At 55.2% G+C, this 15,198-nt stretch overlaps 1 protein-coding gene across 9 annotated transcripts in view; it reads right to left on the bottom strand.

The window, feature by feature from the left end:
- Positions 1-1,857: 1,857 nt before the first annotated feature.
- TTLL8 (tubulin tyrosine ligase like 8) overlaps positions 1,858-15,198 on the bottom strand; it is a 47,204-nt gene continuing 33,863 nt past the window's right edge. For 5 of the 9 annotated variants that reach the window (XR_006608860.1, XR_006608858.1, XR_006608861.1 and 2 more), the window contains 2 exons: positions 8,371-9,307; positions 6,461-8,279 (listed from right to left, as the gene is read on the bottom strand). Coding sequence is in view for 3 of the 9 variants with exons in the window: in XM_045087598.1 (XP_044943533.1) it covers positions 2,090-2,244 (155 nt within the window). In the remaining 6 variants the exon portion in view is untranslated. Of the gene's footprint in view, positions 2,245-6,460; positions 9,308-13,489; positions 14,712-15,198 lie in introns of those variants that run through there. The other 4 variants (XR_006608859.1, XM_045087598.1, XM_045087597.1 and 1 more) reach the window with 4 other exon arrangements.

Here is a 15,198-nt window from a genome sequence, read left to right as displayed (position 1 = left end):
GTGCCCATCACCCCTCTGGGTCTGAGATGCTCAACCCTGATGCTGCTATTCCTCACCCCAGAGGGCAACACCCTGAGGCCCAACTTCTGCTTGGGAATCACTCTGCACTTTCCTCGAGTTTGATTCTTTCTGTGCCTGTGTGTGTGTGTGTGTGTGTGTGTGTGTGTGTGTAGGCAGCAGCTCCCGGCCCCCTGGCTGCTCCGGTCTCAGCGGCGTGGTGCGGGCCAGCAGACCTGGAAGACGGAGCTCGGAAGCTCCTTTGTCTCCGCCCGACCTGGGCGGGCCCAGAGTCCCTGAGTCTGGGTACCTTCCTGCATCTGCAGGGCCGGTGTGAGCCGCTCTGGCCCTGGGAGGGCACCCTCCCATTGGCGGGGTGTGGGGGGCACATAAAGTGACCCATGGCTGGGGATCTGCCTGGAACCCCAACAGGGCACCTGAGGTTTGGAGGGGAGCTGACCCTGAGTGGCATCATTCGCAGCCTGGGCACTGCAGGGAGCCGGTCCCGGGGGTCGGCCCTCCGTGCAGACTCAGCTGCATGGGCCACAGTGCTCCCTGACAGGGACACGGGCCCGAGACAGGAGCAAACTCGGGCAGCGCCCTGAAGGAACCCCTGCCCCATGGACAGGGTCTGCCACCCAACATCACCCCAAACCATGGTCTGCACCCTCCTGCCGCCATGGCCTGCGTGCCAGAGCTCGCCCCCAGTCTCCCTCCATCCTGGGCCAGTGCCTCAGCCCTGCACCCACCTGGCCTACAGGGTGAGTGGGCTGGGACTTCTGAGGGCACTGCTGGGCTCCGGGCACCCTGTCCCACGTGACTGGTGAGGCAGGGCCGGTGGGACTGGAGCTCCTGCCTCCACCTCCCCAGCACTCGGGAGGCCACCACACCCAGGAGCAAGCGAGCCTGCTGTGCTGAGTAGCAGGTCCGGCCTCCCCCAGGAAAGCCCCTCCCACTGTCCTTGGGCCAGGCCTCCTTCAGCACACTCGGCTTCTGGGTCGGCCAGATGGGGTGAGTCAGAAGAAAGTGTGCTGCCCCGAGGGGCTCCCTTGGACACAGCATGGACACAGCCCCAGGCAATGCAGGCCAGATGCAGGCCTTGCTCCGTAGGCTCTGAGGCCGGGACGCAGCTGCTTGTAACCGTGGGACAGGTGGGAACCACGGTACCACGGGATCTCATGAGCACAGGCTCTCCCTGGGGCAAGGCGGCCATGTGACCACCCGGGCCCTGAGTCCCCACTCCGTGGCCACTCCAGGACAGGCCCACCTGCCAGATGAGACACCTGCCACCATGAAGGTGACAGCGATGCCAAGAGGCACAGGTGACCAGAAGTGGCCAGCAGGTGCGGCCGCATGCCATCGTGGTGGGGAACAGCCCAGGGTGGGGGGGAGTAGGTTCCTCCCCACCACCAGACCCTGGACTTGTCTGGGAAGGAAGGGCTGTGGACCCCCCTGAGGTCCACAAAGAACTGCCCACGGGGACGGCTCACAAGCCCCTCCTCTTCCATGTGGGCTTGGAGGGCTGGGTCACCCCAGCCCGAGCCGGGAGAGGTTGCAGAGGCTCACCCTTCCTGGTTCTCTGCTGCCAGAGCAGCCCGCTGGTGGCCAGAGGGCCCAGAAGCCCAAGTGGGGTTGACTCTGAGGGGTCTGACCCAGCCCCCCGCCCCTCACTCAGCCCCAGGATGGAAGGAGACACTTGGGTGCAAAAGAGACTTTCGTTGAATGAATGAGTGACTGAGTGCCTTGCGGGAGACCCCGGGCTGCGGGCCTGGGAGGGGCGCCTGCTAGCAAGGAGGGGTTCTGGAGGGGCTTCTCATGCTCATCGGCCCACGAGGGGCGTCCTCCTCCGGTGAGGGAGGGGTGCTGCGGGAGGACATGGGGCTTGAGTTTGGGGTACATGGGTATATGGATGTGGGGTGCTGGCCCCGGGTTGGCGCCGGGGCTCCAGAAGAAATACCATGCCGAAGTTGCACAGTTTCGCTAAAATAGCTCTGTATACAAGGACTCTCGTTATGTGAAGTTTCCAAAGAAACTGGCCACGTTCTAGGGCTAGTCTGTCCCGTCTTGGTCCTTGGTGTGCAGGTCCTTGGCGTCACGGGGTCCCGGCTCCGCCGCCCCCGCCGCCCAGGGGCACGAAGGAGGCGCCCTGCAGGACCGAGGCGCAGAAGGAGCGGCAGCGCTTGCAGGGCCGAGCCGGCGGCAGAGAGCCGCACACCAGGCAGGGCGCTGGGGGTTCCCTGCGCTGCCCTTGGGGAGAGAGAGAGGAGCCCTGAGCCGGTGTCCACCCGCCGCGGCCACGCCCCCGCGGCCACGCCCCCGCGGCCACGCCCCCACCATCCCAGGGCTGGGTCCACCTGGGCGCTGAGACCTGTTGCCCGGGGACCACGCCCTGGCCACACTCAACGGTTCCTGACACTGCTTCCTAAGGCAGCCTACCTGCCGGCCACCCCAGGCAAGGCCAGCGTCTAGCTGGAAGTCCGGTCCCAGCTGACCCACAAGCCCACGCGCTCCCACACCAACCCCTCTTCTCTCCCCAGCCCTCAGAAAACCCCAGACCCACACTCAAGCCCAACAGGCGGTGTCCAGGGACATCATGGCGGGGGGGAGGCGTGTGGTGGTGAAAACTGCGGGAAGGGGGGAGGTCGCCTTTGCCCCGCTCACCTGCCCCTACAGCCCTCTCCCTCCCCGAGGGCGTGGACGGTCCGAGCCAGGTGTGCTAGGTGAGCAGTCAACGCCCTGGCCCTCCACCCCTCGGAAGGAAGCAGAGAGCTGGCTGCAGGGAACTATAGGTGCAGTCAGTCTCCTTCGAGCCTGTTGCCCCATTACTAGCCACGAGCCTCTTCCCATAGCCAGTCTGGGCCTCCCCTCAGGAGCAGGGCCAACTGGCACCCACCCAGCTCCCCTGGACTGTCCCTCAGCCCTGCTTAGGCATCCAGGGAGAAGGGTGCCCACAGACCCACTGCGGGGGGGGGGCTCCAGAGCCACGTGGGCATGGAGAGGACTGCAGGACCCCAACCTGTGGCCCCCATCCTGCCCCTTCCCCGGGCCCTCCCACTGGCGCCTGAATAGGGGCCCCTTCCTCCAGCTCTTCTTGATTCACACCCCTCCTCGCCATAGGCTGTGCCCAGAAGACGCTAGGTCCTGCTGCCCTGTGTGCCTATGCTCAGACCCCTGGAGCTGTGTCCCTGTCCCCTCTGGGCCAGGACCAAGATGGGCTGTGGGCACCGAGCTGGATGTCAAGAGGGCTGGGTGGCATGCGGGTGTGGGCTGGAGCAGGACCCCGAGCCCCAGGCAGGCCCATGGCTGGAGGGGCTCCGACGGGGATGGGTGAGCCCTGGTCTCAGGCCAGGCTGTTCTGCACCCCAGGCTGGGGGGCCATCCCCCTCCCCGGCAGGCCGCTCTCCGCACCGGCCCCTCAGGACAGCAGTCTGCTGGCCCAGGAGGTAGGGAGCTTGTTGGGTGAGCGTACCACTGTGGCTGGGACAAGCAAGGCTGAGCGGGCTGGCCACCTGGAGAGGCCGTGCCCTGTGCTGAAGCTGCTGCTCTGGGACGGTTCTCGTGCAGTTCTCCGGACACCCAGGGTGAGGGAGGCCCTTTCACGGAGGGGCAGTCAGGGTGTCCACAGGTCTGAAACCTTGGCCAGGCTCCCTCCCCTCCCTGCTGTGCTAGGCCTGTGAGTCAGTCCTGAGGCTGCCCGTGGCCCAGAAGCCCAGCCCGCTGCAGCCCAGGCTTTCCCGGCCCCAGGGCCAGGGCATTCCCCAGCCGGCAACTGCCTAGCCCCCAGGAGCAGCACGGGCTGGGACAAAATGCCTGTCAGAGCCACTCACTACAAACAGCCTGGGCTGAGTCACTGGTGCTGGGTGGGGCAGACGGAAGTGACCCAGCACCTATGCAAAGCAGCCCGGGGCTTCCCGGAGCCTGAGGCTGATGTTGAACCGGAGCCCAGGAACAAGGCCTCCCTGAGGGGGCTAGGACAAGCCTGTCCCACAGCACACACCAGCGCCTGTACCTTACGTCAGGCATGCACTGGGCACGGGTTGGGGACAAGCAGGCCGAGGGGCCCGGAACAGTAGCTCTCTGCCCGGCCCTGCCGAAGGGCAGGGAGGAGGAGGGAGGGAAGAAAACCACTGTCAGCACACAGGTGAGCGCGCGAGCCGCCTCGGCTGCAGCAAGTGTGGAAATTCTCCAGCTAATGCCACGGACAGGTGCCAGCCCCTGTCCCTCCCGGAGGCTCCAGGCAGCGCAGTCACGCTGGGATGAGAAACGAAGACAAAGATCAGAAAGGGGTGACGTGATTATGTAGAGAATCCAAAGGCCTCAGAAACTACTGGCACCAAGAAGTCGGGCTGGAGGATCAATGTACGAAAACCAGTGGGATAGTCTCGGCCAGCACACACGACTGGAAAACAAACGTTAGAGCACCCCGTGTAACACGAGTGGAACCTGAAAAGAAAAAAAGTCAGACTCGTAGAAGCAGAATAGCAAGTGGCTGCCGGCGCCAGGAGCAGGGAAGACAGGGGAGGCCAGACAAACATCCCCGCGCGGAGCCGGACGGCGCGTGAGGGCAGAGGACGTGGTCCAAAGGGCGCAGAGTGCGGCTGGTGGCACCGGACGGAAGAGCTGAGGTCTGCCAGGGAGCAGACTCCGTACGTTCTCACCAAAAAAAGGATAAAAAAGATCACCTAAGGTATCAAAAATTATAAAAATGCATTTATAAACATGCCGAAAACATCAAATACGTATGAATACGTTTGATTCAAACTGTGTATGCAAAATATTGCAGAGGAAAACCAAAGAACACCCAAATTAATGTCGAGTCCGTCACTCCCAGAGATCAGTCTCGGTATTCCGGCCGCCAATTCTCCCTGAAATGGTCTGTGGGCGCGGCGTGGGCCCAGTCAGATTCCCACCAGGTCTTTCTTGTAGAAATGTACAAGCTGATGGTAAAATTTATAGGAATTTTATAGCTGAGGCAACGCTGGGCGGGAAGTGCTGGGGAACTCAGGGATCGCACTCCCCCTTCCCTGCGGACTGCGGCCCCGAGGCCCTTAGTGAGCGCGATGCCGGTAAAGGGACAGGTGAACGGAACCGGGCCAGAGGAGGGACTCCGGGGTTCGTTCTGGGGATTCTGTTTCTGATGAGGCGCCAAAGCCACGTGACGGTGCTGGGGCCGCTGGGTGTCCCTGTGAGAACCACACAGCCAAAGCCACGTGGCGGTGCTGGGGCCCTTCCCAGCACAGCAACAACGCACTCGGGATGGATCACAGTCCGGAACGTGAAGGCCACAACCGCAGAGCTTCTAGAAGGAGCCACTGGAGGATGCCTTCGTGACTTAGGTGCAGACCAAGTTATTTCACAGAAGCAGACCAAGCACTAGCCACAGGAGGGGAAGCTGATCGCTCAGGCTTCGTGACATATGTCTGCCTCTCAGGGCATCGCTAAGAAAGGCAGAAGGCAAGTGTGGACTCGGAAAAAACATTCCCAATGCACGTAGCTGACAAATAAATGCATAGCTTATAAAAAAAAAAAAAACAGCAAATGAGTAACAGAAACACAAATGACCTAGTTTTAAAATGGGCAAAGGCCAGAAACAGGCACTTTGTGAAAATATAACCAAAAAACGCAAGGCAAAGTGCTCGGCCTGACCTGTCATGCGGGGAAGACAGGCTAAAGCCACGGTGGACGCCGCGGCAAACCTGCCGGAGGGGCTAAAGCACGGTCTCACCAGATTGCGTGCAGCGAGGCTGGGGGGCACTCACGAGAACCGGGCCCTGGAAAACTGCCCGTTCCTTCCACAGCAAAGCAGAAGCATCAGCAGCAAGTGCAGGGGCCTGAAGGCCAGTCCGGTCTGTGTCCACTCCGGAGGGACCGATGCACGCGTCCACACACTCTGGCACGGGGCCATCACAGCGACTCGGCCGTCACTTCGAAAGGGAAGCCACCCAGCCCTCTGTCCTCAGTCCCTCGCACGGCCACCTCTGCCCAGAAAGTCAACGTGCCACCGGGGCTCGCGATTCGGAAGAGGCCAGGCACGGAACGTGTGTGTGGCGATTTAAGTGGGGCGGTGCTGTCTCCGACGACCTCTGCAGTGAGCAAGGTCAGCTGTGCTCATCTGGGGGAGAGGGAGGGGGCCTCGCGCACGGAGCCATGTGTGCTCAAGGTCTGTTCTGACTGTGCGCGTAAGCTGTGCCTTAAGAATATAGGGCAAGACGAGACACTCTCGGGGCACCCGGGGGCTCCGTCCGTGAGCATCTGCCTTCGGCTCAGGTCCTGATCCCAGGGTCCTGGGATGGAGCCCCGCATCGGGCTCCCTGCTCAGCGCGGAGCCTGTTTGTCCCTCTCCCCCTGCTTGTGTTCCCTCTCTCTCTCTGTCAGATAAATAAATAAAATCTTAAAAAAAAAAAAAAAAGCTACCAACCGCCTAAAGGGAGGATTTCTAATGAAAGATGTGCCAGACCCCGACTAAAACACCACAGAACACCAAGAAGCGGTCGAGCTTTAATTAAATGGAGTAGATCATGATCATGGTTTGGAAGACACGAATATAACAGGTGTCACTTCTCCCCAAACTGGTCTGCCCCTTCAAGGTGATCCCCGCCAAAGTCCCAGCCAGCTTTCCCTTCGAAGTCGACAGGTGGGTCCTGGACTGCGTGTGCGAGCGCAGGCCCGGAGCTGCCTGCCGGTGCGGAGCCTCCCGCCCGCTGGGCACCTGCTGTCGGCCCGGGCGCTGCGCCGAGGCTCCGGGCGTGCAGGCGGGGTTGGCACGCTGACTTAGACAAACTCAGGCTGGGCAGCCACTGGCCCAAGGAGGAGGGTCCCGGGGAGCTGGCCCGACCCCCGCCGGTAGCCTGGAAGCAAGTGTGGCTCGTCTGGGCTGAACCGGCCCAGCTGTGCAGTCCCGTGTCGGGGAAATGTTGGCTGGAGCTCTGGGGCCAGGGGCCGTTGGCCACACGGGGCGACTGTACAGTCTGGGCTCCGGCGCGCGGCGGTCCCCGGAGCGGCAGGCGGCCTGGGCTGCAGAACTGCCGGTGGGTGGTAGGGACCGGTCGCGCCCTGCCTGGCGACTTAAGGGAGCAGAGCCATGGGGACTCAGGAGGCGGGAAGTCCGCCTGATCCAAAGGGGCTGCCGTCGGGGCGGCTGCAGGACAGACTGCGGGGTCTCAGGCACCATCCGTGGAGGGGGCGGCAAACCTTCTGGGACAGGGACAGAGGGACGTCTGTCACATGCTCTCTGCTGCCGTTTTTTTATAACCCTTTGAAAAAGTAAGGCCCATTCTCAGCTCTCAGGCCACAGAGCAGCAGGCCGCAGGCTGCGGTCGGCTGACCCTGGGCCCATCTGCGGCCGCGTGCCTTTTGCCAGCTCGGCAACCAGCGATGGACTGGTGGCTAGGGTGCTCAGTGGCATCCGGGCTTCCTGCCATCCGCGTGGCACTGTCCAGGGCTGGGACTGTGTTCTGCTCCCCCACCTCCTTTAGGGGAAAGTGGCCATGTCCTCTTGGCTGGGCACAGAGCTTCTCTCCCCCCTGGGCAGCCCCTGGGCCGTGCACCCTTCTGCTGGCAGCAAGGCCTGACGGCGGCCCACGGGGTTCACACTCCATCCCAGCCTGCCACCCGCACTCCCCTGGGGGGGAGGCAAGGGTCCTGGAGCACCGAAACAGGGTTACTGTGCACCTCCAGCGGCCCCGGCCCTTGAGATGAATGTTCCCGATGGGAGGAAGAGATGATGCAAGAGCCCGTCCTGTGGCTACGGACGGAGGACAGGACTGTGCCTCTTGCGGGAGCCTGTGGGGCCAGAGGTGCGGGACAGGGGCTGCGGTGCTCTCTGCTTCGCAGACCTGGCGTGCGGCCCAGCGGTGCGCTCAAGGAGCCGCTGACTGGGTCTGGCCGGCCCCGGGGCCTCCCACCGCTACCCGCAGGCTGTGGGTGCAGATCTCAGCCTCGCTCCTCGGGTGGCTCAGGAGAAGCAAGTTCACATGGGACGGGCAGGCTGAGTGGACCACGGAAACCGTCTCCAGCGGGGGTGGGGGTCGGGGATGCCCTTCAGCCCACCCGTTCCGCCCTACGTCGGCAAGGACATGGAAGATCAGAGGTCAATCCACATTCAGCTGCGTGGGCCTTCACGGGGACTGGGCTGAAGTAGACCGTATCCTGGGGGTCGGAAGTCCGAGCGGTCCGGGCCCCCTGGGACTTAGAACACGTCTAGGCCTGGGCACCGGGGGGACGGCGGGGGGACAGCCGCAGACTGGCTTCTTCCTGCTACTTGGAGCCTGAGGAAGGTAGCCCTAAACAAACATGAACCAGACAAATTGAATGGCTTCGGTCTAAGCCTCTGCAGGCCACGTGAGTTGGAACAGCTGGTAGAGGGGTACTCACCGGTCGAAACCCAGCAGAGGCCCAGCAGGACTGGCAGGTGGGTTGTTGGGAGACACGGTCCTCCATGGGTCTTTTGAGTGCCCTACACATTTTGTTGGGTGTGCCGAGAGGGCAAGGCTCTGACTACCCTTCACCGGGGTCGTGTCTCAGGGTCATGTGTGCAGGGAGCAGTGCTGAGGGATGAGAGAGTGTCTCCCTTCAGGTCAAGAGCAGGGCTGCTTACTGCTTGCGGTTAAAGCGGCGGACTCCCCAAATCAGCGTTCCTCGGCGGTGACACGAACTGGTCCGTGGCGTCTCCTCTTCCTGGGACTGTCACAGGTGTGCTGATGCTCGTGCTGGGCCATGAGTAATAACGTCCTTGGTCTCTGGTCTAGGCATCTCGTGTCTTCCGTTAGCACCCATGAAACAGCCACAGGCCAGGTTAATCCCCGACTGGACTTGTCTTTCTGACTCACGGTTATCCAGATGAAGAGGCCTGATGGAGAATCCAGAGCTGAGTAGAGCCGTGAGATCTGGGGCTGGAGCCTGACGTCACAATCAGGAGACTTCTGGAGCAGAAGGCAGGAGCATATCTTGATGACAGGAGGTGAGTGAGTCCTGGGGACCTAGAGATCGGACTACCGTGTATTTGGTTATTGTTCCAGACGTATGCCTCTCCTCCTCCTCCTGGTAGCGACGTACCCTTCCTCGCCCACTGACCTGAGTTTGGCCAGTACCATGCGTGCAGATGTGGTGTGAGTGGAAGCCTCCCCGTGCTCGCGTGGTCCGGCTGGCTCTCTCGTTCATACCATCTGCTGTGCGAGGACGACACCCCAGGAAGCCACACGGAGCAGATGTGAACCCAGCCCGCAGCCTGGAGCCCGTTCTGCCTTCCCCAGAGGAACGCAGCACTGCTGCCGCTGAAGACATGGGGGGATCAAATGCTGAGCGAACACCACTGGGGAGAAAAGTGCCTTTGTGATGTCGCTTTAGTCCCGCAGCAGCCTGGCTCAGACAGACAGGCAGATAGACAGTTGGAACAGAGTAGAGTCGAGACACAGAACAACATGCAGTCATGTGGTTTAGGAGGAAGGTCAGTACAGTGGCGAACAGTGTCTTTAAGACCCGCTCCACTGGCTGAGTCCCCAGACGGAAAAGACAGTGATTCCTGAGCCCCGTGCCAAGCAGCACACGCAATCCCAGACGGACTACGGATGGAATGGGAAGGGTGTGCCAGTGCAACTGTCGGGGGAAAACTGAAGTGACTGGTTCTTTAAAAAGATTTTATTTATTTACTCGAGAGAAAGAAAGAGAGCACACACGAGTTGGGGTGGTGGGAGAGGGCAGAGGGAGAAGCAGACTCCCGACTGGGCAGGGAGCACGATGTGGGGCGCGATCCCAGGATCCCGGATTGTGACCCGAGCTGAAGGCAGAGCTTAGCAGACGGAGTCACCCAGGGGCCCCCAGAAGTGACTATTTTACGACCTTGGACTAGGCAAAGATTTCTCAAACAGAAAATAAAAGGTGCTAATCATAAAAGAAAAATCAGTACTGGAATGTAGGGCTTTTTTTTTTTTTTTTAAAGACTTACTGAGAGAGAGAGCAAACCCGGGGGGGGAGGGGCAGAAGGAGAAGGAGACAAGCAGACTCCCTGCTGAGTGGGGAGCCCAATGCGGGGTTCCATCCCACGACCCCAAGACCATGACCTGAGCTGAAATCAAGAGTCAGATGCCCACCTGACTGAGCCCCCCAAGCGCCCCAGGGTATGCATTTCACCAAATCCAAGAGCATTCATAGCAGCACGATTTGTAATAGTCTGACCTAGAAAAACTATAAATGTCTATAAACAGTAGGAGGAATAAATTACATGTCAACAACGTGTAAGAAACAAAAGCCTTGTATCAAAACTAATATTAAAGCAAGTTAAAAAACCAATTGACGGCCGCCTGGTGGCTAAGTCGTTGGGCGTCTGCCTTCGGCTCAGGTCATGGTCTCAGGGTCCTGGGATCGAGTCCCACATCGGGCTCTCTGCTCAGCGGGGAGCCTGCTTCTCTCCCACTTCCTCCTGCTTGTGTTCCTTCTCTCTCTTTGTCTCTCTCCATCAAATAAATAAATAAAATTTAAAAAACAAAAACAAAATAAAAAACCAATTGATGTTATTCACCACTTTAATATTACTAAGGAGAAAAAGCTTATGATAACCTCTAGATGCAAAAAAAAAAGTTTCTTTTTTAGAAAATTGACTACATACAATACAAATTCTTGGTAATAATTAGAAACAAACTTCTTTAACATGCTAGAGTGTCCATACATTTATATCTATATTTATATCATATCTATAACTTTATGAAGACCTAGAAAAATGTCAATATAAATGAGCAAATGTTAAAACCATTCTCTTTGAGCATCTGCCTTTGGCTCAGGTTGTGAACTCAGGGTCCTGGGATTGAGCCCTGCATCGGGATCCCTGCTCAGTGGGGAACCTGTTTCTCCTCCCACTCTGCCTACTTGTGATCTCTCTCTCTCTCTCTCTCTCAATTAAATAAAATATTTTTTAAAAATTCACTTTAAAATCAGGAATTCAACAATAATACCCAACACTTTATAGGAGGGTCTAGCCAATACAACATGACAAGACAAAGAAATTACAGACAACAAGATTGGAATGGAAGACGTAAAGCTATCTGCACATGACATGCAATTACATAGAAAATTCAGAGGAATATACATCCAAATTATTAGAAATAATGAGGTTATAGCATCAGGGAAATACAAATCAAAACCATAGTGAGATCCCACCTCACACCAGTCAGAATGGCTAAAATCAACAAGTCAGGAAATGACAGATGTTGGCGAGGATGCAGAGAAAGGGGAACCCTCCTACACTGTTGGTGGGAATGCAAGCTGGTGCAGCCCGTCTGGAAGACAGCATGGACGTTCCTCAAACAGTTGAAAGTAGAGTCACCCTATGACCCAGCAATCACACTACTGGGTATTTATCCTAAAGATACAAACGTCGTGCCTCAAAGGGGCACGTGCACCCCAATGTTTATAGAAACAACGTCCACAATAGCCAAACTATGGAAAGAACCTATATGTCCATCAACAGATGACTGGACAAAGATGTGGTTCATATATACAATGGAATACTATGCAGTCATCAAAAGAAATGAAATCTTGCCATTTGCGATGACATGGATGGAACTAGAGGGTATCATGCTGAGCGAAATGAGTCAATCAGAGAAAGACAATTCCCATATGATCTCCCTGACATAAGGAATTTGAGAGGCAGGGCGGGGGATTGTGGGGGCTAGGGAAGGAAAAAATGAAACAAGATGGGATCGGGAGGGAGACAAACCATAAGAGACTCTTAATCTGACAAAACAAACTGAGGATGGGGGGTAGGGAGAGGGGGGTTGGGTTATGGACATTGGCGAGGGTATGGGCTCTGGTGAGTGCTGTGAACTGTGTAAGCCTGACAATTCACAGACCCGTACCCCTAGGGCTAATAATACATTATATGTTAATAAAAAATAAAAATTATTTTAAAATAATGAGTTTAGAAATGTGGCGGTATAAAAAATTAAAATACAAACATCATTGCATTCTACACACCAGCAGCAAGTGATGATATAGAGATGACACTATGTGTGGTACTATGAAGATGTCAAGGAACTAAGAATAAATCTAATAAAAGATGTATATGATAGTTTATGATGTATTAATTCTTCAATTTCCCCCAAAATGACCTAGGGATTCAATGCAAATCCATCCAAAATCACAATAGGACTAGCTGTGGACTCCAATAAAAACAGTCATGATGTCTGTATAGAAGGAAATGAGTGAAGATGCACCCTAACCCTCATCTAGAGAGAGGCAACCTGCTGTCCAGGTGTGGAGACAGCGCGGCACTGGTGCAGGGGTGCAAAGTCACCTGTGGACCAGACTAAGAGACTCCAGAGACGGACCTGCACTGGTGCACAAAGCAGGAAAGAAAGGGACTTTTCAACAAATAAATGGAAAATGTAGTTGTCCCTAAGGACAAAAATAAAATTTGATTCTTATCATACCATATTCAAAAACCAACTCCAGAGAGGCTAGGACTTAAACGTCAAAGACAATTTTGGAACTCTTAGTAATACATGTAAGTAAATAGTAGTTTAAACCTCAAAGTAAGGAACATTTTCTTTTTTTCAAGATTTTTTAAATTTATTTGGCAGAGAGAGAGAGGAAGAGAGGGAGAGCAAGAAGAAGGAAGAGGAGCGGCAGGCGGAGGGTGAACAGACTCCCTGCGGAGCTGAGAGCCCCAAGCGGGACTCCATCCCAGGACACTTAATTTAACTTAAGGCAGGTGCTTAACCAATTGAGCTACCCAGGCATCCCGGGTAAAACTTAAGACAAAAATAGCACTGATTAAAAAAAAAAAAAAAAACAAACTGATAATTTCGGCCACACTAAAACTCACAGTTTTCATCAAAAGATAGTTTTTAAAAACTGAAAATACAGGTGCCTGCGTGGCTCAGTCATTAAGCATCTGCCTTTGGCTCAGGTCATGATCCTGGAGTCCTGGGATCAAGCGCCACAGGAGGTTAAGGGTACCAGAGATAGGTGAATGTATATCACTGTTTGGTTCTAATAATTTTTTTAAGATTTTATTTATTTATTTGAGAGAGAGAGAGACTGAGAGAGAGAGAAGGCATGAGCAGGGGGAGGGGAAGAGGCAGAGGAAGAAGCAGACCCCCGGCTGAGCAGGGAGCACAATATAGGGCTCTTTCCCAGGACACTGGGATCATGACCTGAGCCTGAAAGCAGACGCTTAGCCATCTGAGCCACCCAGACGCCCCCTAATTATGTTTTTAAAACTACCTGAAAGTGGGCCATGTAAGGAGAAACAATGAAACCATGCCAAAAACCAAGGGTTATGACTAACCCGAGTATGTGCACCCGAGATCCAGTGAAACGAGAAAAATGAAGTAGTTAAGGTTCTATACTGTCTAATAAAATAAGAAAAAGATGCAAAACGTGCAATGATAGCAAAGAAAAAGAAAACTCCTCAGATGATATAATTATGTATATGAAAACTCCAAAATAATTTTCAAATATATTAATAGAATTGATAGAAATGTTAGCCAGATGCCTGGATTAAAAAAAAATCGATCCACAAAAATTAATTCCATTTCTACCAACCAGCCACAATTTGTTGAAGAAATACAAATTTTGATACTACTTATCATAGAAGAAAAAATAGAACATATATAAGACTAAATCTAACTTCCAAGAAAGTATAAGACCATCACAAAGAAAACTGCAGACACTAAACTGAAGGACACTAGAAGACAAGTAAATGGAGAGATATACCATGTTCATAGATGATGAGACTCAGTAATGTGAGGAAGTCCGTTCTCCTTAAACTGATACATGTATTTAATTTCAATAACAATTTTTTTAATTTTAATTTTTTTGATGTGTCTTGAAGACCTGGTTCTACAACTTGAATGAAAGTGTAAGGGTCCAGAACAGCCGAGTCGTTTCCAAGAAAGAAAAGCAAGATTGTGGGACTTGCCTAACCAGCATAAAGATATCCTACAGAGCTATAGTAACAAAGACATCACGTCATTGGCCAAGGGCAAGGAACAGACCAACGGAGCGGACCGGGAAGTCCAGAAATACCGTATGTGCAATGGGTGGGGGAGGGGTTTCCACAGTTGAGTACCATGTAACACTGTGCGAGGACCTCCTGTCGCACCACAGGCAAATTAGCTCCAGGAGCATTAGAGACTGAAAAGCAGGAGCAGCAGTGCCTCTAGAAGAAGCTGCTGGAGATTATTTTCATGACCTCGGGGTAAGGCTGTAAGGCATAAAAGTCTCCAACCATAGAGGGAAAAGTTGACCCGCTTAAGTTTATTAAAATTAAGGGGGATTTACATCCAAAGATACCATAAAGGAGCAAAAGACACATCACACAGTGGGGGACAGTATTTGTAAAAGAGTCAACTGAAAAAGGAGAATCCAGAGTTGACGTGGCTCCCACAAATCCAAAAGCGACAGACCTGTGAGTCTGAGGGCAATGGACAAAAGGTTTGAGCGGGCACTGTTTAGGAGAGGGAAAGTCAACGGCCTACACACGTCTGAAAATAGGCCATTTTATTGGTCAGCGGAGAAAGGCAAAGGAGCCTCGTGGCAGTGTCTCCAGAGGCAGGCCCAAGCCCTAGGAGGTCTCTCAACACCCAGCGCTGGCCATAGCAGGAGTGATGGCCGTTGGGGAGGATGCAGTCCGAGGGCACCCCCATTAGCCACGCTTACACGGGCTCAGTGGACGAGGTCCAACAGCCCTACCCCACGAGATCATGTGCACGTGCCATCTGTGAATGTGACATGATTTAGAAATAGTCATCGCCGGTGGCACCAAGTTAAGCTGTCGCACTGGCGGGAGGACAGCGGGCCCCAACCTAACAGCGGCGTCCTTCTGAGGCCGAAATTTGGACACAGAGGCTCAAAGAAGGAGCACCATGTGAAGACAGGGCAGAGCCTTGGAGGCACTCTACAAGCCAAGGGACACAGGGACGGCCAGTGGTCACCAGAAGCTGGACAAGACAAGGAGGGACTCTTCCCCAGCCTTGGAGAGCGTGGCACGGCCAACACCATGATTCCAGACTTTGGGCTCCAGAATTCGAAAGAATACATTTCCATCTTTCAGCCCCACACCATCGGTGCTGCTCTGTGACGACCCCTGAGCCCCCCATCAACGCTTCACTCCTAGGAAGATGCCTTCACTCCTAGATGCCCTCCTAGGAAGATGAAAAGTACATGGTGTTTTCCTAACAGCAAAAACACCCTGGAAATCGTCCT

This window comes from Mustela putorius, unplaced genomic scaffold (assembly GCF_011764305.1).
Source record: "Mustela putorius furo isolate JIRA1106 unplaced genomic scaffold, ASM1176430v1.1 tig00001419_pilon_pilon_pilon, whole genome shotgun sequence".
NCBI lineage: Eukaryota > Metazoa > Chordata > Mammalia > Carnivora > Mustelidae > Mustela > Mustela putorius.
Note: the sequence above shows the minus strand (reverse complement) of the source record. Positions and strands in the feature narration are given on the sequence as shown.